Source organism: Orbicella faveolata, unplaced genomic scaffold (assembly GCF_042242905.1).
Source record: "Orbicella faveolata isolate gen_17 unplaced genomic scaffold, um_ofav_v1 contig_4, whole genome shotgun sequence".
Taxonomy (NCBI): domain Eukaryota; kingdom Metazoa; phylum Cnidaria; class Anthozoa; order Scleractinia; family Merulinidae; genus Orbicella; species Orbicella faveolata.
Genome location: NW_028301569.1, coordinates 10891932 through 10914601, shown reverse-complemented (window position 1 = coordinate 10914601; position 22670 = coordinate 10891932). Strand labels below are relative to the sequence as shown.

Below are 22670 nucleotides of genomic sequence, written 5' to 3'. Positions count from 1 at the left end.
TTTGAGTCGTACACGCAAGCGAGAAACGAGTCGGCGAGCGAAGCGATCGGGCCGGAGGAGTCTGGTGCGGAAGCGTGTTCCCTGGACGTAAGGGTGCCAACATGTTAAAATTATTCAACACTATAGGCGTTGTATATTTCAGCAATGAAGAGTTGACGCAGTTCTCTGGGCGCTCTTCTCAGTCGCTCACTTCCTTTTGTTCTTCTAGCCTATGCCCAAGGAAGATTGGAATGCTCCCGGCTGCTATTACATACTGAAATACAGGAAAGTCAATGGCATTTTAGAGGACTGGATTGAGGAAAAAATCGGTGATTCAAAAGTCGGGGTGTTTGCATTGTCCGATCCCGGTTATTACCAGCAGTGGGAGTTTACAATTAACGCCGGTAATCACGAGGGACTAGGACCGGTCAGTCCTGTTAACAGATCGTATTCTGGTCAGAATCCTCCCGCTGTTAAACCGGAAAACCCTCAAGTAGGAACAGTAACAGACAGCAATGTCACACTGTTCTGGGAACCTGTTGCAGTCAAACAAGGAAGTGTTGATGGATACAAGGTGAACTCTTTAAGTCTGAAAACTTCCAGAATTAAAGGTTACAAAGTTTCCTAGCGTTTTATTAGGAAAGCATCAGGTGATGTTATACATGAGCCGATTTTTTTTCACGCCGATTTTTAATGTATGTTACGCGAGACAACTTTTCACACAACTTTGTTGCGGCAACGGTATGTTACTCAAGACGATTTTTTATTGCAACATGCAAAATTCGGGCAACAATATTGCAATTTTTTGAATTGCAACATGTCGCCGCAACGAAATGTTGCGTTAAAAGTCACCCTGTGCGCCATGCAATCGTGTCGTGTAACATCATCTATAAGTGAACTTTATATAGCCAGTGAACGTTTTTATTAATTTTTAATATATTTTGTCCTGGCTACGGTTCTTCTATTTTTATAACCTATAGGCACTACCTGAACATTCTACTCAATTGCTTTCATTTATGTTTCATCCGCAGAATATACAGAGCGGTTTTCACGTTAGTGACAAAAGTATATCGCGTTCTATTTGGTTTTATTTCGCGTTTTTATTTCTGCTCGATTGGCTTAAAAAAACTCGCGCTACTTTTTCATTCAATCAGAAGTAAAACCAAAATGAATCATAACTCGCTCGCACTCGATTTCCCGCGCCGCTTCGCGTGAGCTACATACATTTGCTTCGAGTTTTGATTGGTTCACTGTATTGTCCGTGTCCTTTGTTATTGGTTAGAGTGATAACTTTTGGTTTTGGCTTCACAACACTCAGCTGAAAACTGCCCTAGATGTTCACATCACAAGGCGGTAAAATTTCGCCACATAAGTTCGGAGCAAAGGATTTTGAAAAATTCAGTCTTCAGTATCAAGGCACTGTGAATTATATTAGCTAATAACATCATCGCATCCTCAAAAAACAAAACACTGAAACTGATGCTGCCATTAGGAGGCAGTGTGGCCCAGTTGTCAGGGCGCCGGGCTCCCGGAGGTCGCGGATTCAAGTCCACTTAGTCGGAGTTGTTTCTCGGAAGACCCTGTTCAACTCCTCGGTCATGCTTGTAAATAGCCGACTGGCCTGCCTCCCGCCAGTTGGGTCTTGAAGCCTATTTTGTTTGAAAGAATGAAAGATGCGAATGCAGCCATAACACTACTGGAAAAATGACCTGAAAAAATTTCAGGCTCTGAACGGGATTCGAACCCACGACTTTGCGTTACCGGTGCAATGCTCTACCAACTGAGCTATCAAAGCCACATGAGAGCGGTCGTGTGTGAGTTCGGCCTTATATGTTCAGTGGACGTAACACTCGGCTCAAGCATATGAACTGCATGGAATTCATATGCGACCGCTCTCATGTGGCTTTGATAGCTCAGTTGGTAGAGCATTGCACCGGTAACGCAAAGGTCGTGGGTTCGAATCCCGTTCAGAGCCTGAAATTTTTTCAGGTCATTTTTCCAGTAGTGTTATGGCTGCATTCGCATCTTTCATTCTTTCATTTAGTTGCTACTGTTGGACATCTATTTCCGTGGAATCCCTATTTTGTGTATTTGATATATTTGTTTCCTTCAGTTAAGTGGCATGCCGGTGAACTAGTTACGTGTAGCTAAGCGCATTGACCACACAACAAAATTTGAATTTGAATTTTGAATATTGAATAATGTTTCGAAATATTTTTTGTCCTACTTTGGTAGATTTATTACTGGGGTGAAAGTCTTTCAGTCAGCATCAGAAGAAAAAGACGTGATGTACCCAGCTCGGCCAATTCTCTGAAGGTTCTTGGAGGCGATACTCGACAAGCTACCCTTACTGGTCTCAAACCATACGCCAACTATAATGTGGTCGTGAAAGCTTTTAACTCCGCTGGTGAAGGCCCTGAAAGCGTTGCAATGTCCTTTGAAACTTTGGAGGGTGGTAAGCGAATACCTATTGCTTGAAGGTCAAAATAGGTCAAAATACTGAACGGACCAAAACAATCTGAAAGGTAGCAATGCAATGAACTAATCATTAGTTTTGTCAGACGGTCAGACAGACAGACTGACACTGTGACAGTGACTGACTCACTGACTGACAGAGTGACTGACTGACAGACAGACAGACAGACTGACCGATTGACTTACTGACAGAAAGACAGACAAAGACAGATAGACAGACGAACTGACAGACAGGGTGACTGGCTGACGGACAGACAGAAGGACTAACTGACTGACTGATAGATTGACTGACAGAGTGACTGGCTGACAGACTGACTGACTGGCTAGCTGACAGAAAGACGGACAAAGACAGACAGAAAGACAAACTGACAGACAGAGAAACTGGCAAACAGACAGACAGACTAACTTACTGACTGACTGATAGACAGATTGACTGGGAAAGTGACCGGTTGACTGATGGACTGATTAACTGGCTGACAAACTGATCAGTTGATTTACTAATTGATTGATTGAACCAATCACGAGTACAAGTGTGCTTTTGTTAGCTGTATCGAATTGTTTTTGAAAGCTTCATAAAACCTCTTTTAAATATTTACCATGATAAATGATAGAAGAAATTTAACACAAAAGTCAGTCAAAGCTAATGAAGCCAAACACAATATGTGATTCACATTTACTCAAATATGCTATCTGATTTACTATCAGTACCAGGCCCTCCATCAAACGTAAAAATATTTCCATTCGGAGAATACCTACTGGTCACGTGGACACAGCCCAAGGAGCCCAACGGGATCATTACGAACTACCAAGTGGGGTCCGCTGAGTACAGTGCGTTATCGCCCGAGAGTGTGGTAGTTACCATGGAGACAGTACAACCCAATGTATATAAGAAATTGTTGGGTAATGAGAGATTTGAAACAAGCTATGTTGTGGAATTGCGAGCGAGAACGTCGAAGGGCTGGGGTGCCAGCTTAAGAACAACTACAACAACTATGAAAAAGTCAGGTGAGACGTTTTAAGCGATAGACTACCTACGTCATGACATACCGCAAGATTTAAAAGCGTAACCTTTTTTTAATTCCAATTGCGCAACTTTTCCGTAGATCGAGAGAAAAAAGTCCCGTTTGTGCGGTTTGATTATTCGTTTCAAATAGACTGGTCCCCAACTGAATCAAAACTCCGTGATGTATTGTTTGGAATCCACATTTCTATGGCGTTTTGGCGTCTTCAGCATAACCCTTTCTCGAACGTGTGAAACACTTTAACATGTACAAACAGTCTTAATAGACTATGAGGAGGATATTTCTTGTTCCCGACTGTTTTTCTTCTGGGATCTGTGGAAAATATGGCAAGGTTTTAGCCAACTCGACAGCTAAGTATTCTGCGAAGAATTTCGCAGGATAATTCATAGATGTCCGTTGTCGGATGTTACTAAAACTGGTAACGGGGAACTGGGAACCGGGAACGGGGAACCGGGAACGGGGAACCGGGAACGGGAGTCTGGGAACGAATGTACAGCGGTAACCCGCCTAAGAATTCGACATGGCAGACAAAGGAAAAGAAAAGGGAACAATTTGGGGGAATGTAAGGAAGTGTTACGGTTCCCCGTTACCAGTTTTAGTAACATCCGTCCGTTGTCTTTTCACAGCTCCTGCTAAGCCAGAAAAACCCACTGTAGTCGTAACAGGAGAACCGGCCGCGTTTAATGTGACGTACAACTTTGGTGTCGGAGGTGGATGGACACACGAGTTCAAAGTTTTATACAAAAAGAAAGGTGAGAATAATAATAATAATAATAGCAATGATAATAATGATAACGATAACGATAACGATAACAGTAATGACTCAACAATCCTTTTAACCAAAGAGACATTTCCTATTGGATCCTGCTAAATACGAAATAATTCACTGACCATGAAGAACGATAAGAACACAAGACCTAGTTACCTTAGTTATCAACCGTTTTAACACTGTTCAATAATGACGTAAAATCCCCTTCAGAGAGATTCTTTTCTTTTCATTTTACAGGAGAAGGAGAACAATTTCAGGAAACTGCATGGGTGGATCATTTCCGCATGCAGTCTACTGTAATCAAAGATCTGGACTTTGCCGCGCTGTATGAAATCAAGACTATTGGTAAAAACACTGTCGGAACAAGTCCAGAAAGTAACATCACTGAAGCTTTTGTAGCGGGCGACCCTGTTGTCGGTAAGCTGTTTAAAAAAGTGGTCGTAGCCAGTTTGAACCGGAGCATCCTAGCGTTTTGGCAGCATTAAATGAATGTTTCAGGGATTTTCATGCTAGCTGCTGGCCGGTAATGCCGGTAATAATTCATAATACCGCCTGAATCAAACCTAATTTTTGTTATGACTGAATTTCAGGTAAAGCTGTTGGCTCGCCGATGTATGAGTCTGATTGGTTCATCACACTCATCATTGTCTCAGGCTGCGTTTTTCTTCTTTTGGTGATTGTTGTTCTGGTTAAACGTCACAGACGAAGGCGTAGCTTGAATTTTAGAGGTAAGGAGTTGCCCTGATCTAATCGTTACTTCTCTTTACATTGTCCTGGACGGAGTCATATTGTATTGTTTTGCATTTTCTGACGAGACACTTTACCGTCCCAGTGTCTCCCTACCCAAAGATATAAATGGGTACGGTCAAATTTAATGCTGGAGGAGAGGGGGAGGGGGGAGGGGAGGTGACCTTGCGATAGACTTGCTCCCATCCAGGGTGGACTAGAAATACCGTTAGTTATTTCATGTCGCGGAAACGTAGTTGGTATCTGATTGAATTAGGTATGTTATGACAATCCAACGGCTGATTAACTCGGATAATAACATTCTGCGCCAGCTTCGAGGTCAGTTTAAAAGAAGTTCTTCACACATGCGTTATTCTTACCACAGCTATAACGCTAAAGCAAAGTGCAAGCAGGATGACAACACTCTAACATTATAATTACATTGTAATAAGACCCGATCTGCTCTAAAAGTAGATAATAATTTGGGGTTTGGGGGAATATGGCAACATGATCATTTATTTCAAGGGGACAAGGGATATTTTGGGATTAATTTGAGGGAGCAAGGGATATTAAACGATTAAAGGAAAGTTTGACGAAACATTTATGGGAACAATGGAACTGGAGAAATTTAGTAAACCCTTTGGCATGGCTGGCAAAAAAAACTTCAATCATACGCAGAGATACGTAAGACTACGAGTACGGTGGAGATTCAATAGCAAGTTTTCAGTGAATAAGCTTACACAGAAAGCATATCGCCCTCCATTATCTTAACAGTGAAGATGTCTTTATTGTTTGTGAGAAGTAGGATTGATAATTTAAAATTGTCTGCCATTGATAAGTTTGTCATTTTGTTATTTTACAATTTTGACTTACCTTTTGCGAACTTTCTTTGATTTTCGCCACAACAACTTTTTGGCAAAATCTCGGATTATAAAGACGTGGCTACCACATTTTTCCCGCCAAAATGACACCCGCGCACTCTTTCCTAGATCTCATGAGGAACAACGTTTAAGTACCACGAAGAGATATCGTTCTATATTACAGAAATTATCATACATACAAGGGGCTGTGATTAACGTATTATTTTGTGATATTAACAGTTGCCGAACACGAGAAGGAAATTGAAAATGAAAAAGAAAAAGAAAAAGAGATCCCTGCCCGTGTCGACTTCAAACCGCGCGAGGACTGGAGAGGAAGACTGGAGGAGGCCGACCGCGAGAGTCACGACAGCCTGGATGAGTATGGTAGAACGGACGCACATTTCACAGAAGACGGTTCCTTTGTAGGTGAAATTAGCATTGATAAGCAGGAACCTTCACAAGAAGAGGTTAAACATCCAGTTGTGTAGCAGAGGTCCATAGGAAAGTGTTCCCTTGATCTCAGTTCTGTGAAGGCTGACGACAGTGTGGCGTTCAAAAAAAATACATTTTTCGTTCTTTGATAATTGCTAGCTTTTCGCTGCGAACTTTTTGCTCAGAATTTTATTTCATTGTATCTTTTTTGCGCTGTCTTTATTTGCCTATCCTCTCTCGCAATACTTCTCTAAAACGACTCAATCAACAGCCAAGGTAGCTTGTCACGCAAAACCTTAGAGATGCGTTGCGTGACGATAGAAATTAGCTTAGAAGTGCTGTCTGCAGCTGAGTAATTTAATGAGGACTCTTTCTATATTGTTGTAGTCGTACAAGTTGAGGCAAAATATGAAGACTACACGTATCCCATAAAAGCGTTGTAAAACTGTTTTTCAATCTCGTTGTTTTAAGATTAAAATGCAAATCGTTTTAAGAATTTTCTCAGCCAGGGAAACAAGTGCGTTTACGAAAACCTTTATCGATGTGCTCGAAGGGGTTCCCATTCTTATCAACCAATCAGAAATAGGACGAGCACACTCGAGGGATATCCGAACGTTGACACGTCAGTTTGCCGCCATTGAGTATACGTTTTGTTGCTAGGCAACTACGCCGAAAACTGCGGGCTCAGTTAATTCTCGGAGACGGTTCTGACTTGTAAAGGAACTTGTTTCCTAGACTGTATTTAGTCTGTAGTGCATTACTTAGGAGCGAGATAATCTTTCCTGTTTGATCACCATGCAAATATACACTAACATTAGCGTCCTGTTCACACTAAATCTTAAACATATTTAAAATGTTTTATGTTGAAATATCTTGCAATGAAGATCGCCGCACTGCTGCTACGTAACAAAGTTTTGGATTAATTTTGAGCAACTTTTCGACATTTTTTTGACAACTTTCTGATGGCCTTAGTTTCAAATGGCCAATCAAAATGCAGAAACTCCGAGACGACATATCAAACGGAGAGTGTCGCCTCACATTTCAATAAGAGAGGATAAAGGGTAGGATAATACAGGACTAATGTCCAAGGTAGCCCTCTCCAGGTATTTAATTAGATCATTCCCGGTTTCAGAAATTCGAAGAAGGCCTGGAAGTAGCCAAACCAGAGACACGGATTTTGCTTACGTGGACAGCCCGTGACTTTTCACGCATTTTCACCCCCCAAGAAAACATCTACGCATGCAACGCACGTGGTAACAACCGCAGGAGAACTGGATACCAGATCTAAAAATAACTTGAGAACAAGGCCTATGTGGATGGTTACCTCTGTTACCCTTCATTCTCTCTTGATTTCGACTATCTGTTCTTAAATGCGTACCTCTGTAGTAGATTTAGGTTATCTTTGCTTTGAAGTTGTAAATTTGTCGCCTTTCAATTGCAATGCTTTACCAAGATAGTCGCTTAGCGCAAAGAAATGTTACTTGTATACTGTCTGTTAGACAGTGTATTAGGCTTTTGCTCAGGGTTGGACTGAAGCTCTTTACCCCCGGAGGGTCTCCCATATAAAAGGGCGAGAGTGCTAGTCGTACCTTCGAGCCGAAAACAATATGACAGGAGACAATGTTCTTTTAGAATTGGTACCTCTTAGAGGTGAAAAAAAAAAAAAAAAATTAGGCCACGCCCTATAAACAGGATCTTGGCACCTCTTAGGGGTTCTTTTCCAAATTTCCAACGAGCAGCTCGGTCCTTTTTATATAGGAGTTCCCTTGGGTCTCAACCCTATGTTCCGAATAGCTAAATTACTCGCTGTTTTATTCGCTGAATTCGCTTTAATGAGAACCCCAAGAATAATTGTTCTTGCCGGCAATGAGTGGCTTTTTCGCATCACTTATTAAGCTTAGCAGTGCATCTTACGTAATAAAGGTTACCGTTTGCTGAATTATCATCTTTTCTGTGACTTGCTAAACAGTGAGGAAACTTGATCACCCACCAATTGTTACAACTAAATCCCCAGAGAACTAATCAGAAACGAGGATTACAGAAAAGCGCTTAGTAAAACCTATAATTCTTTCGGAAAGTATTCCCTTCATCCGTCGTTGCAATGTTTAGCCTCGTTATCTCGAAACTCCCCGCCATAGTGGACTCAAATCATTCATCTTTGGAAATGCTTTTCAGCCATCAACTATGGGCTAACTCGTACTTTTTCATTTCCCTCGAGAGTTCGAGAGTACGGGCTTGGCTTTATAATGTAAGTCAGGTGGACGAAACATCCTTCGCTAGCAGCTTTATTTCTACAAATATCAAACTAACCATTGTAAAATAAAATGTACATCCAACACTACCAGTAGAAGAGTAAAACTACCTTTGAGTAACCGCAGCCTTTGGAGAAATGGGTCGGGTGAAGACTGAGTCTAGACTAGCCTCCCGCGCAGAAGTTCTTTGGACTCGTCACGCAACCTCGTGACGAGTCCAAAGAATGTCTGCGTGTGAGGCTAGTCTCGACAAATTCGACCGGGAATTACATTCGGTGCGCGGTGGGGGTGGGGAATTCAGGGGAACGGAGGGGGTCCTGGAGGGGGTAAACATGCATACAGGTTGCTGCTGCTTTGGGTGGACGTACGAACCCAGTACCTTTCAAGGACCGCTACGCTATATCTACAAGTGTTAAAAAAAATTACGTGATACATTATGTGTTTAGCTACATTAGTGCATCTATTAGGAAGCTTCTCGCAGCTAGTTGTGAAGTATATTTTGCGTTACTATTACGTGCAAGCCTAGTCGCATTGATAGCTATGAAAACGGAACTAGAACCGAGTTCCCAAGTACCACAAATGTTCGTGGGAGACCTGGGTATAAACCAAAACGTAAATATGTTTAAGATGATCTGAAGAGCTTCCATCGTTTTCGATTTAATTTCGCTGTACATGTCTAAAAAGCAGTTTTAAAGAATTTTTTTTTCTTTTTACTAGTATATACCAATGTCCAAAAAGTTACAGAATCGCCAGTACATTACCTCTTCTAAAGGCCACTGATGAAAAAACGTATTGAAAATTAAATGTAAACACAACTTCGCCAGTGAGCGACTACAAAATACCTCACAAATTTGTGATTTACGAAACGACAGCAGGAGACATTTCACCAGAACTAATTCTACCTTTTCATTACTATGAGAAGAAACCGTTACTTATGTATAACGTTACCTAAGTATGAACAAATTATAACAAAACTGCTGTAAGAAATGTTTGTTTCCATCGGGAAACGCCCTTTTTTGCGTTTAAAGTTCACTTACTACGGGCCTGAGAATGAGGGAATTCAAATTCATCCTAAAAAGGACCAACTCTTGGGTATTTCCCTTCTGTTTTTAAGTTACGTCGAACCTAACAGACGATTAACTCTTAATTTTTTAGATTCCAGAACTTTTCATCTTTTAGGAATTTGTTGAGCGAAACGCCGTTCTCCAAAAGGACCTGGCACGAGCGAAAAAATTACGAGTAGTACTGGGGAGAGACGCTAATTCATTGCTTGAGCAAAATGAAAAAGTAAAGCTTGTTGATTATGATCCACTTAAGATTTACCACTCAACTCAGATCATGCCGATTTGATGGAAATTCGACAGATATGACATGGGGAGACAAAATCATTTTGGACTGATGGATACGGACCTAGTTGTAAAGCTTGCTCTTTTTAGCGAGCCATTTCAAGGGCGAGACTAGAATGATTCGCCGAGGTTTCAGCCAGGGACCCAATTTATGATCTTAACTCGGACTAACTAAATCAAAAGCTACCGAAATCTTGCACTAAACAGTACGAAGAGTAAAATTAAAAATAAATAATACACGTATGTGTGATTCATAAATTGACTTGTTCGAGTCAAAGCTCAATTTCCGACAACTCTCGATGAACACGACCGCGGAGAGAACCGTGGTGAGACAACGGTGAAATTGCGGTACACGCGCGGTTCTAGTGCAGTTCGAATGCGTTGAACGCAACAACCATAGTTTAACCTGGGCTTATACAGCTTCGCTACAACTAGTTCTTATATACAATCTTAATTAAGAATTCACGACGAAAACCCTATTTTCCTTGCAATAAATCGCAAGCAGATACCGTGGCACTAAAAAAAGCAACGCCGTCGTGTAACGCAGTTTACGCCGCCATCTGCCATATTTTTTCCGTGTCTCTTCCTGATCAGCTTTTCCGGTGAAGTTTGATAAGAACAACTCTAATTTATCACTCTACTTAACAACAACTTTTTAGTGGGAGACTTTTTTTTTCTAGCTTTACCTCAGGATTATAACCGTTGACTGTCTTGGCTCATTCTCCCTTAACGCAGGCTTTTGTCTAACACAACAATTACGATTAGCTAACTGGCTGGTGTTTCTTCTCTTTAGGCAAGCAGTTTGCTTGGTACACTGATCAGCACTCTTAAGCTAACAAGCTGCACTCAACTTCTTACAGCCGTCAAACTACAGTGGTACATTAAAACATGGCCCTTAAACGAAGGTAGCAAATGCGGACTGGTCCTTTTCGTCGGGGGCTGTCTTCTTCTCGTCGCCATATTCCTCTATAAAGGAGCCGTCCTCGTTGAACTGTGGCCCCTCCCCATAATCGTCGAGGCTGTCCCGGTCGCTCTCCCCACTCTTTTTGTCCAATGAACCCTGACTGGGGTAGGGTGGGGGGTTCTCTTGAGCACTAGAGAAACAACACAGCCGACATCAGCAAGGCGTTTGTAGCCACAACCGTCACTTAACACGCTAAAGATTACTCTCTTTAGCGTTGGCTCTCGCTACCGACATTAACATAAATGCAAGCGCAATCATAAATTCTTGAAGAACGAATACATTCCATCTTCTTACCTCGCCCTCACACTGGACATATGCACAAACATGAAGAACAATAAAATTATTAGTTCTCCCTTCCTAGTGTTGACCCGTATGTGGCTGCTATCCTTGTTAATCTTAAACTCATGTTGCTAATGAAAACAAACTTTTTGCCCCAAAATCTCAGAGGTACACGGTGTTTGACCCAAGTAGACATCTGACGTAATGCGGACATCTTTAAGGGAGCAGTAGGTGTCACAGTGGTCAGAGCACTCGACTTCCACTAATGTAACCCGGGTTCGATTCTGGCCTGGTGCCATATGTGGGTTGAGTTTGTTGTTTGTTCTCGCCTTGCTCTGAGGGTTTTCTCCGTGTACTCCAGTTTTCCTCCCTCCACAAAAACCAACATCACCAAATTACAATTCGACCAGGATAGAAGACCCGCATGAAAACCAGCTAAGGCTGATGTGCAATTCATGTTTTGATTTACTTTGTGTTTCTGTGGTATTAAACGAGTTTCACCGTATCAAAATCATAAGGAAAAATTAGATATTGATAACAACTGCTTACCCGTTGTTGAAAGGACCTTCTTCTTCATCATATGGTTCGTGATCTATGAGCGCCGCTCTCTTCCTCTCACGTTTACCAACTATACAGAAACAATACATGGTTAAATTACGAAATTCTTACTTTAAGTCAGAAGATGAAAGGTGTTTGTGTGACCATATGAAAGCTATTGAGCAGTACTTTCATGTGGTACTGTTTATTGTGCTGTACAAGATGGTTCTGGTCTATGGATGAAACCCTAGTGTGTGACCATTCATTATGTCGGACGTGGATGTAACGTATGGAACCCTAGTGATTGGTCTTTTTAATGACACCTTTTAAGTAGTAATAGTGGTGTTCATTATAAGGTCTTTTCCCCTACATATTTCAGACAAAAAAAATTAATTCAAGATCCGAGCCACTTAAAGGCCTGTAGCCAGCAAGTTTCTCTTTTCTTTAGATGCCATCACTTTTCTGCAGTCAATACAGGGTTCGCACCTAACAAGTCACTTGTTTCCCCACCTGCGAGTGACAGTATTGCCAGTCTGATATAATATTTATTGACTTACCAGGATATTTTGCACCACGGTGTCTGGTGTAGAGAACAAATATGATCAGCACCAGGAGCAGGAGGGCGACCAGAACCAGCAGCGCAATAAACCAAGCACTCTTGTGTATGGGAGTAGTAGCACGCTGGCCAGCTGTAATGACAAAGAGAAAACATCAAGTCTGATGTCATATTCAGATACAAGAGAAATATTGTGTTAATCAGTTGATGATGACAAAGCTTCATTAGCCAGTTCCAGGCTCTTGGTCAGTAGGAATGATTAAAGAAGCAAGCGTGCGATGAGTTGGGTCTGAGACTCTGCTGGTTGCCTCTCGCTTTTTTGATCGTCTCCACTGGCCGAGAGCCGGGAACAGGCTAAAGCTTCAATAGCCTAAATCTGTATACAGCGTGACTGATGAAATCACAAGTTTGTTAGCAAACATGAACCAGATTGTTTGTAGTTTCCGCTACAAAAATTGGCACTTGGAACCCCAGGAGGATGAGCTGCTGTTTAAAACTCTATGTTAGTTAGGTAACCAGACCCTGACCTGAGAATTCAACATCCCATTATAGAGTAGACCACAATTTTTTAGAGAAGAAAAAATAATAAAATATAGATTGTTCCAAAAGCCACACCCAAGTCACACCACACCCAAAACATTTCAGGGATCAAAACAGTCCACTCTGGTTGCCTGGAACAAGTGGTTTTTCCTGTTTTCACCCCATGGGAAAGGGAAGGTGAGGCACTGGCTGGATAACTTATGGTATCAAACCAAAAAGTTTAACTACTTCTAGCTGGTTTGGCATTTTGCAAAATACTACATCAGCCGAGCACAAGAGGCAGGTGTATTTCTGGGGGTGGAGGGGGAGGGGTGAACGTACCTGCAACTCCAGGAAGAGGTCTTGCTTCAGTGACATCACTCGGTGGACTCTCTCCTAATGGATTTCTGCCGACAGTCTTGAACTGGTAAAGCTCGTTGTCAAGGTTACCAATGTCTGTGTTCTGGACGTCAAAGTGGTTCACCCAGGATGTGTTTACAAACTCCTCGTCAGGCACTGCAAAATATAACATATTATTGTTATCTAATCACTCTGCAGTGAAACTAAAACAAAATAACTTTTTACTTAGTTCAAGTAAGAAAACACCAGTCATACAGGAGGGGACATCTTGTTTAATGAAGTGATAAAAAAACGGAGATGCTGTCGGGTGACAACTCCTAACGCACCAACTCCTTAAAAATCCACTTCTTAACATAATTACGTAACCTGCATTCCAACAAATCTACATACCGTCGCACAACTATCTTAAAACAAAATGTGAAAAATTATATTTATACAGTCAAGTCTCAATCTCTACTCTGGGAACTGGAACCAAATCTAGATAATTTGTCTCCTGTTGAGCTCTCTAGCAAAGCTGCAAAGGTTTTCTTTTCAAAGATCACAAGGGAAAGGACAGTGGAGAAGGAGTGCTGACAGAAGGGGTGGGCCAGCTGGGCCAAAGCCAAGGTGCGGCACAAGACAGGGCTGGTTGGAGAGAGAGAGTTGCAAACTTATGTGCCTCCTGGCACACAGAAACAGAGAGCTAAATAACTAATTGATCAAAGAAGCTCACATTTCTTTCTGTACATGACTCTGAATTCATGAGTGTATCCTCCACCGATGTCAAAGTTGTAAATCACGTTGACAGCGTCAACTGCCGTCCCTGTAACAGTCGGCTTCTTTGGCTTAGCAGGAGCTGTAAAACAACAACAATAACAACAACAATGAAATTAATGCCAGACACTATTCCCAGAAAAAAAAATTGATCACAAACGAAAAGGGACATTACAAAAAATTAAAATCATTGCTTCATGACTGGAAGAAATGACAAGAAATACTTTCAATTCCAGGCAAAACTTTTTTTTTCTATTTCTCAGACTGCAAAGACCACAGCACCTACACAACATGTGCCATAAATCAAAGAGAAAAAACAAAGTTCCACAATTTTCCAAAGCTTGGTTTTACGACACTCAATTGAAAACTGCTCTATGATCACATGCTGAAAAGGACCTAATTTGCAGGCAATTGAGTTCACTTTTACATATTAAGACTTACCAGACATTTTAACTGTACTTGTCGTCTTCCTCACGGACTCGCCCCACCCTGGTGCAGTTTTTGCCCGCATTTCAATGACATAGTCTGACAACTCCTTTTGCCCAGACAGCAGGTGCCTACGCTCACCAGCACCCACCTCTGTCATATCCACATTGATATCCTGGAACTGGGAGCCTGTGTACTCGGCAGACCCAACTTGGTACCCCGTAATGACACCATTGGGTTCCTCTGGAGGTTTCCATGTTACAAGGATATACTCCGCAAATGGATACACCTCTATGTCTGATGGAGGTCCAGGAACTAAACAAAAAACAATGACACTGCTTAACAATATGAAGATCTTGACAGTGCTGCATTGCTTACCTCCAGACTTGGTGACATAAAAAGAATCGGGCATTGTTCACGCACCCAAGAGACCTTTTTTTAAGGAAATAATGTTCTGTACTCTGGAGAAAGGCTTATGCTCTGGCAGTTGTAGAGAGGTTAAAATTAGAGTGAATGTATGGACTGTCTGCCAGGCGAAAAAAAGAAAGCAGCCATTGTAGAAAGGTGGCTGTTATTGGAAGTTTGACTGTATTCAGTCACTTACTGTTGGCTTTCGGGAATCTAAGACATCTCAAACTATTTTTGTTTCCCTTTGCAGTTTGAGATGGCAGGATTTAGCCTATTCTTTACAGGAAGATTAGAAAGCTGACTTTCCAACTAAGCTTCCACATACATGTGCATGCATTGCAAATTTAGCGCACAAGTTACACTGTTACCGTTTTTTGGAAATCTAGCATTGAAAACAACGAGTATGACATGTGACTAAATATCATTTAGGCCAATTTAGACTTGAACCAATGTAACCAGTGATTTTTCCCTCGACAGTAGGTGACCTGTGGGGTGGCCCTGAGGGGATTTGGAGTTCATTAGGTGATCTTTGCAAATAATTCATTCGCACAGCTCATGCTAGCATTCATTACCTAATAAAATTCCCCAGTACCATTGGCCTGCAATGTGTGCGAAAAATTACTGCATACTAATTTTATGTTATAATGTGCAGCTCCAGAAAATATCCAATCCATACTCTCCCCACAGAAGGGATTGAAATTTCCAGGGTGGGTGGGGGTGGGGGTTCTCTAAGACCAAAACAGTTAAAGAAATGTATCAAGTTTAATTGGAATTTCCTGATGGTTGGGAAGGAGGGGGGGGGGGGGGGGGTCTTGGAAAAAAAATCCCTTCTGTGGGGGAGGTATGGATATTTTCTACTACACAACGCCAGGTAACAAATTCAGAGAAAATCTTCCTTAGCATACCATCCTCAATTGTATCAAATGTAACCTCGTCACTTGATGGGCCTTCACCACCACTGTTAAATGCCTTGATTGCCAGAGTGTACCCTGTATAAGGTGTGAGTCCATAAACTGTAGCCTCTTTAGTAGTACCTCCAGTTACATTAGTAGACTTTGCGTAGCTTGGAATGGCACGTCTACGTCTCCTCGCTGTCTGATCGGTGAGTTTGCTCACACCCCAGTAATAAATCTAGATTGTAAACAAAATTAGGGTTATATACATATGCATGTATACCAAGCAAATCTCCTCAGGGGCTAGCCATTATTTGGTGTCAAGCCCAATACTGTGAACAGTTGATGTTCTTAACACCCTCTCTCGTGAGTACGTGTCCTAACCAGTTCAACCTCCTATAGTGTATGTTGTATCTTGCAGCTTATGTTGTCTGTCTCTGCCATTTCAAACACTCTTTTGTTTGTCATTCTTTGCTGCCATCTAATCCTCAGAATAATGGCTAAGTACCACACACTACATTGGCTTCAAGACACTCACCCTGTATCCATCAACACTTCCTCGGGAAGGTACAGGTAAAGGATTCCAAGAAAGTTCAACACTGCGTGCCGTAATTACTCCTATCACTGGATTTCCTGGCTTCCCGTCTGGTTTGTCTTGTCCAGAATATGATTGTTCAGTAGGACTCCAGGGTCCTAGTCCTTCACTGTTCACGGCACGAATCCTAAACTCCCAAAGCTTATAATAACCAGCATCGGGTACAGTGAGTATACCAACAGTACTGTTAAACCTTTCTACTATCCAACGATCAGGTGGTTCACCTCCGACTCTTCTGTAATTAAGCTCATACTTGAGTTGCGGTGCATTCCAATCTACCCTTGGCATAGGCTGACAAATCAAAACAGCAAAGAAATCAACTCTGTTTCATGCAGCAAACTGGTCCAAGATGGAAAGCAGAAGCCTGATCAATTAGTTCTCTACGTGGTCAGAATTTAGCAATACTGGTCACTAAGATGCACTGCATCTTCACAAATAATAAAATATTATTACTTTTGGTTAATTGATTTTTCAAAACATCACACAAACAAAATCATTTTCCCTTTATTTTTTTGGCAGACAAATAGACGTTCATGAAAGCAACCTGAAAAATGTAAATAAATACTTCACTTATCAAACCACATATTCTTTATAAAGCATCATAACTTATTGTCTTCCTGTATCATAACACCTTGGCATGTTGTTCAGGGGTTTTCTGCAGCAGGGCAACTGGTTCTCACATTCTGGGAAACTTTTTGAACTGAACTTCTATAAAAGAAAAACTTTCCCTAGATTATCAAACCAGATGGGCAAAATTATCCTTGCAGCTGGTCAATTTGCCCCGTGCCTGGTCCTTAATGGAACCCACGATTGTAACACCTTTAAAAATCAGGAGTCATACCAACTGAGCTTATCTACACCTGTACCATAGGGGTTTCATTAGGGGCCAGGGGCACCTGGCAAATTGACCGGCTGTGAGGACAATTTTGCCCGACTGGTTTGACCACCTGCACAAAAAATTTTCTTACAAAGAAGTTCAGTTCTGATAGTTTTGCCTGCCTGTGTAAACTAGTTCCTCTCCTGCTGAAGACGTTAATGAAACCCCTAACACAGATTAGTAGCTTACAGTATAATTTATATACAATTATTAGTAAACTTACAGTCCAGGCAATGTCAAGTTTTTCTGCCTCCTTTGGCACTCCTCGTAAGTTATCAGGGTATTTATCTGGTTCTGGTAACAAAGTAGGAACAATTTCACAATCAATTTCCCCTCACAATTATTTTAAGCCCTTTAAGCCCCTCTGTCAACATAAAACTTCTCCTTAACAGTCTCCGTATTTTTTTTTTTTTTACAAAGTTATCAGGAGAATTATTTAATCAATCAAAACAATTTCCCAATGCTGATCACTTGATAACTGGGCCTGGGGAAAGCCAAGTTCATGGAGTGGGTAATGTTTTTGCTGTTGTCATTGGTTTTTGGTGAGGCACACCACACAACAAAGCTGCGAGCAAAACAGTCACCTAAACTACAAGGGCTTGGTGGTGGGCTTCTTTAGTAAAAATTTTAGTTCTAAAGACTTAACAGTTTTCAGAGTGAAATAACATTTGTTGTCATGTGTGATAAAAATGCAAACCATTAATCCAGGAGACAACAGATCTGTGTAGAGTTCCATTACCAGTACAGATTTCTCTGGTCAAAAATTGTTATAATCATCACATGCTCTTGGGTAAGGAAAGACTCAATAGCAACAAAAGACTGACTTCTACTTGTTTTAGTGGGGCTCAACAATATTGAACTTGAAACAATGCTGGCCAGCAGTCTCCTCAGCTAATGTGGGGTGATCTAAGGGATTTTCCAGGGCTCAACAAATTAACAGCTCCCCTGTTTGGCTCTTTGCGTACTGTCTCAAAGAAGCCCGGCATTGAATTAAAACTTACTTCCAAGAGAAGTTTTGCAAATCCCTGCCCCTGTTGCTTCACTTGGGCGACTAGGACCAAGTCTGTTTACAGCTCTTAGACGGAAGCGAAGAGTAGCCCAGCCAGTGAGATTTAATGTAACAGAAGTGGCATTAGGGTTTGTGACATTGTAGATCAATTTGAAGACATTAGGTTCATGATTTGATTCTTGTTCCACTAGGAAATGCAAGATGGGTGCATCATTGGAAGCACTGGTAACCCAAGTGAGAGTCGTCGTTCGATTCTGACAGGTGTCTGTTATTGCAAGTTTGGTTGGAGGGAAAGGAACGCCTGTGGAACATAATGAATAAGATTATCCAAAACTGAATGTGAATTTAAGAGTCTCATTTACCTACATGTACTTCAGTTCTAAGTAAAGATAAAGCAGTCTCAAACTCATTAATAATTCGTTAAGTTTAAGCAAATGAGATCACAACTGTGACATGGTATTTGGATATCTTATCATAATTGGCATAGATTTTTAGTTTCATTTCTCTGTTTTCTCCTTAGTTTAAGTTTTCATTTAGAAGATATAACACCCAAGACCATGCTTGAACACATTTCCAGACACTTCAAAATTTGTCAAAATACAAAATAATCACGACAATGACGACGACGACGACGACGACAATGGCGACGATGATGATAAGCATAGGGACAAAGAAAACAATAAAGTACTTCAAGTATTATTTTCTTGATGTACCAAGCACCATCAATAATGGTTTCAGGGCTCTACACTACTGGTAGCCAACTAGCCACAGACTAGTAGAAATTTAGTTTTGGCTAGTAGGTTTTCGATTTCCACTAGCCACTTTGGCTAGTAAACAAAATGAAATTGGCTGAACTAGTTCCTGTCTTCTTCAAGGATGACAAACACAAAATTTACACTTTTCTCGGAAACAATGTCAGAATTTCATTGTGGACATATCATGGTACCGGGCATGTGCTGTTAAGCATGTATGTCTACTTTTCACCACGTGGTACGTAAACGGGGAACTGAACATGTTAATTTTGTTGAAAGAAATATTTGACAGACCAGACAGCACACATCAATGCTCTTTTTTGTTACGAAAGTTTTTTTATGCGCAAAATGGTGCGGAACTGTGAAGGGATAACATTTCATTTAGCATGACAATATATGGGTGATTTGTCGTTGTATGCATACTTACAAACTTACCACTACAGAAATAATTAGATGAGAAAGATTTATTTCCTTCGACATTTAAATCAGCTGTTTTTAGCAGTCAAATTTTGCCAATGACAGTTTACAGTATTGTTCAGATAGTTGTTTTGCCTTTGAAACATTTCTATGGTGCCTGTCTGTAAAGAAGTCTCGACAGCTTTTACAGTGATGTCTTGGGGGTCTCGATATTTTTCCAAGTAAGTCTCAGAGAAAAACAGAGTCCTGAAAGTCTTTAAATCGTGAATTTAAGTGTCACGAAATATGCGCACACCCGAACCGCGAAATAAATGTGTCGTGAAAATTTCATGTAATAAGGTAGCCAACCTCAACACTTGGCTAGTAAATAAATATTTTTGGCTAGTAACATCTAAGTAATCACTAGCCACTTGGCTAGTAAGTTGAAAAGTTAGTGTCGAGTCCTGGATTTCTTAAAACATAAGCAGGCGAATATTAATATTAAAAACCAACATTTCGGCGTCATCGTGACATCATTCTCAAGGCAAAGTGAATAAATAAGGCAAAGATTTGATTCATATACAGTGTCTACGAATTAGCAGAATTACAAAGGATCACAAGTTCTTCAAGTGAATACCTTTGCGCGAATCGAGTCCGCTTACACGTTTACGAATGGTTTAAGTTTTCTTATAAAAAGCATCTCCTTAAGCACCATACTCTCAAAACTGGCATTACAACAACTGTACAGTTGCTATTTCATGAAGTATTAATGTTTTGAACTTGGGACTGAGAGGTCTGCAAGAGTTGAAAGATCACACTGTAAAATAAAAGATCTCAATCATGTGACACAAGAGAAATCAAACATACCTTGAATATTGATGATAGCAGAGGCACTATCCTCAGATCTTTTTGGTTCAGGTGTATATGCAATACATGTATAAACACCAGCATCCTCGACCTTAATGTTCGAAATTGTCAGAACATTTTTCGACACATCCCACTCAACAACATTTTGGATGTAGTCAATTCTGGCATCATCACGCTTCCAAAAGTATCTAATCTCCAATTCCTTGTCATACTCTGCCCTGCACATTAGGTCAACAGCATCACCTTCTTTCACCAACTTGTCCTCAGGCTTAACCACAATTCTTGTTCTCTCTATGCACATCAATCAAACAAGATCAAGGATTTTAAAGACAGGACTGTTACACTTTGACCAACAGCAATGCAAATCTCAGTAAACATTGCAACATTTGTCTTGTCCTACAGTTTCTGTTGCTCTTCATCTAATGAGGTCAATCATTTAAGTGACATTAAAAATACTTTTGACAAACAGCAATACAAATTCTGGTAAACCTTGCAATGCCCATCTTGACCCAAGGTTTCACTAGGCAACGCTGTGCTCTAGATATGCATAGATGCCACAGGCAACTAATGTTTGCCCTTGGGTGACTGGGAAAACTTACTTTTTTTATATAAGAATAACCTACTTAGCTTTAAAACAAACACCGCTGAACAATGTTAAATGAATCTGAGCTGAGGTATTAGAAGTAAAAAGCCCTTGAAGTGTCTGCTTATTGCAGGTTTTTGCTTCCTTCTCTTTCTCTTACCTGTTATTACAATCTTTAAATCGGCAAGCAAGTGAATGTAACAATTTGGCAAAGGAAAGTGTTGAAAACGTGCCACTCAGTGCAGTAGATCTTCATGTAACGTTACACAAAGTGTCCTCCTCTGGATATTGCATTTTTCTTTTTTTTTGCAACCAAAATTCTTTAATGGCGACCGTTTTACAATTGACGGTCACCAAAGGGCAACGTTTTGAAAAAGTGAGCTTGGAACGCTGGTAGGCGGAAAATTTTGGGACTCAAGCTGGTGTCCACTTAATAAAGGCTGTCCGCTTAATATGGAGTCTGCTTAATACAGGTTTCACTGTAGCACATATTGAATATCTGTATCTCTGTGTGCAAAGTATAACTCTTCTCATCGATACCCTGTATTACTTTATCTCCCAGTTACTCTGCATGTTGTGATTGGTCAATTTAGCAGGCCATACTCTACTGTATGGCCCACTAAAATTTAACACTGTTTTTGTTGCCAAAATGGTTCATAATTTATCACCAAGTGCTCTTGACTTTTATAGCAAGTAAAAGTTTAAAAATTTCTTTTACCTTAAATTACTTGTGTATTAAAATGTGCTAACAACTTAACAATGATTTCAAACTGACTTGTATTACTTTCGACGTGCTTCAGAAATCTGAAGCCGTTCCGCGTGAATAGAAATCGTTCCCGAACCTATCAGACACACAGTAGAGATATGATAAATATCTTACTAACCTCGTCTTCTCGGTCTGTACTGTAAGTTACAGATCCTTGTTTGTGCCCAAGCATGAAGTACGCATGCCATAAATCAATGGGGGGAAAAACTTGGTCTATAACTTACATTATGGACTTCGAACTCGGTTAGTGAGAGGTATTTATCCAACTATTTGTCACTTAATCTGTTTGCATGCTTAGTCTTTTTTTGTGTGTGCTTTGTGTGCTGTTGCATGTGTTTTTTTCTTATTTTCTCCTCTAGTATCTGGCCCTGATAAATAATTACTGTAATCACTAAGGATGGCTGCCTTGTCTTAATTAGCCCATTAAAGTTATTTCAGGTATTCAGGTACTGTACTCATTTTATTTAAAACTTATTTTTGTAACCTTTAATTCTAGGTATGAGTACCAATAAAGTTGTTGTTGTTGTCAGCCCTGTTAGGTGGAAACCATAATGTATGTGAATGACTTTACTTACCTAGAACACTGGCTTCTGCTGTCGCACTGTCTGTATCCAAGAAGTTTGTTGCCTTACAGCTATACTGCCCTTCATCATTCTGTGTAACATTGGCTATCATCAAGGTCCCATTTGAAAATAATTTATAGCGACCTCCATGTTTGATGTCACCTTGATTGTTTCCAGTGACTTTTGACCACTCAAATGTTGGTGGAGGTGCTGCATCTGGTTCACAATCCAATCTGCCTTCACTATCCTTGAACAAGTAAAATGGACCAAATCCAAATTTAAATGATGGTGCTTTAGCTGCAGAGATGAAAATCAGAGTTATCAGTTGTTACTATATAACAGGTTATTTCCAAGCATAAGATGGCGGGATATTAGTCAAGCTCTTTTTAAAGTGCATTCACAATGTATGAATGAAACAAAATTAAAATTGAGAAACATAAATCTAAGTCACAAATTAATATGCGAGAAAGCCTCCTATTCTAGCCAATGCCCTACATGAAAGTAATGTTAACAAATCGTAAATAATTTTAGCATTGTAAGTTTTGTTAGTATTGTTAAATTGCAAGTTATGTTAACATTGTAAGTAGAGTAGGTAATTTTTGTATGTAATGTAATGTTATCGCAATAAAAAAAAAATGTATGAATGGACAGGGCTTAAGGCCATTGGTAGCTACATGTAACAAGCAACAGGCCAGTAAAAATGCAG

At 40.5% G+C, this 22670-nt stretch overlaps 2 protein-coding genes across 7 annotated transcripts in view; one reads left to right on the top strand and one right to left on the bottom strand.

Annotated features, from left to right (window-relative positions):
- Positions 1 to 8202, top strand: part of LOC110059559 (hemicentin-1-like) — a 68515-nt gene extending 60313 nt beyond the window's left edge. For all 6 annotated transcript variants that reach the window (XM_089276082.1, XM_089276084.1, XM_089276085.1 and 3 more), the window contains 7 exons: positions 209 to 553; positions 2215 to 2434; positions 3160 to 3459; positions 4103 to 4228; positions 4483 to 4662; positions 4836 to 4973; positions 6072 to 8202. In XM_089276082.1, the coding sequence (XP_089132208.1) occupies positions 209 to 553; positions 2215 to 2434; positions 3160 to 3459; positions 4103 to 4228; positions 4483 to 4662; positions 4836 to 4973; positions 6072 to 6319 (1557 nt within the window). In that variant the 3' untranslated portion in view covers positions 6320 to 8202. The remainder of the gene's footprint in view (positions 1 to 208; positions 554 to 2214; positions 2435 to 3159; positions 3460 to 4102; positions 4229 to 4482; positions 4663 to 4835; positions 4974 to 6071) is intronic.
- Positions 8203 to 8532: 330 nt separating this feature from the next.
- The window catches only part of LOC110059513 (fibronectin type III domain-containing protein-like), a 30892-nt gene continuing 16754 nt past the window's right edge, over positions 8533 to 22670 (bottom strand). Inside the window, exons 9-20 of the mRNA XM_020766209.2 lie at positions 21977 to 22261; positions 20053 to 20343; positions 18030 to 18338; positions 17252 to 17322; positions 16095 to 16442; positions 15569 to 15794; positions 14271 to 14570; positions 13789 to 13911; positions 13059 to 13232; positions 12199 to 12330; positions 11654 to 11732; positions 8533 to 10955 (exon numbers count right to left, since the gene is read on the bottom strand). Coding sequence (XP_020621868.2) covers positions 10757 to 10955; positions 11654 to 11732; positions 12199 to 12330; positions 13059 to 13232; positions 13789 to 13911; positions 14271 to 14570; positions 15569 to 15794; positions 16095 to 16442; positions 17252 to 17322; positions 18030 to 18338; positions 20053 to 20343; positions 21977 to 22261 — 2537 coding nt within the window. The 3' untranslated portion in view covers positions 8533 to 10756. The remainder of the gene's footprint in view (positions 10956 to 11653; positions 11733 to 12198; positions 12331 to 13058; positions 13233 to 13788; positions 13912 to 14270; positions 14571 to 15568; positions 15795 to 16094; positions 16443 to 17251; positions 17323 to 18029; positions 18339 to 20052; positions 20344 to 21976; positions 22262 to 22670) is intronic.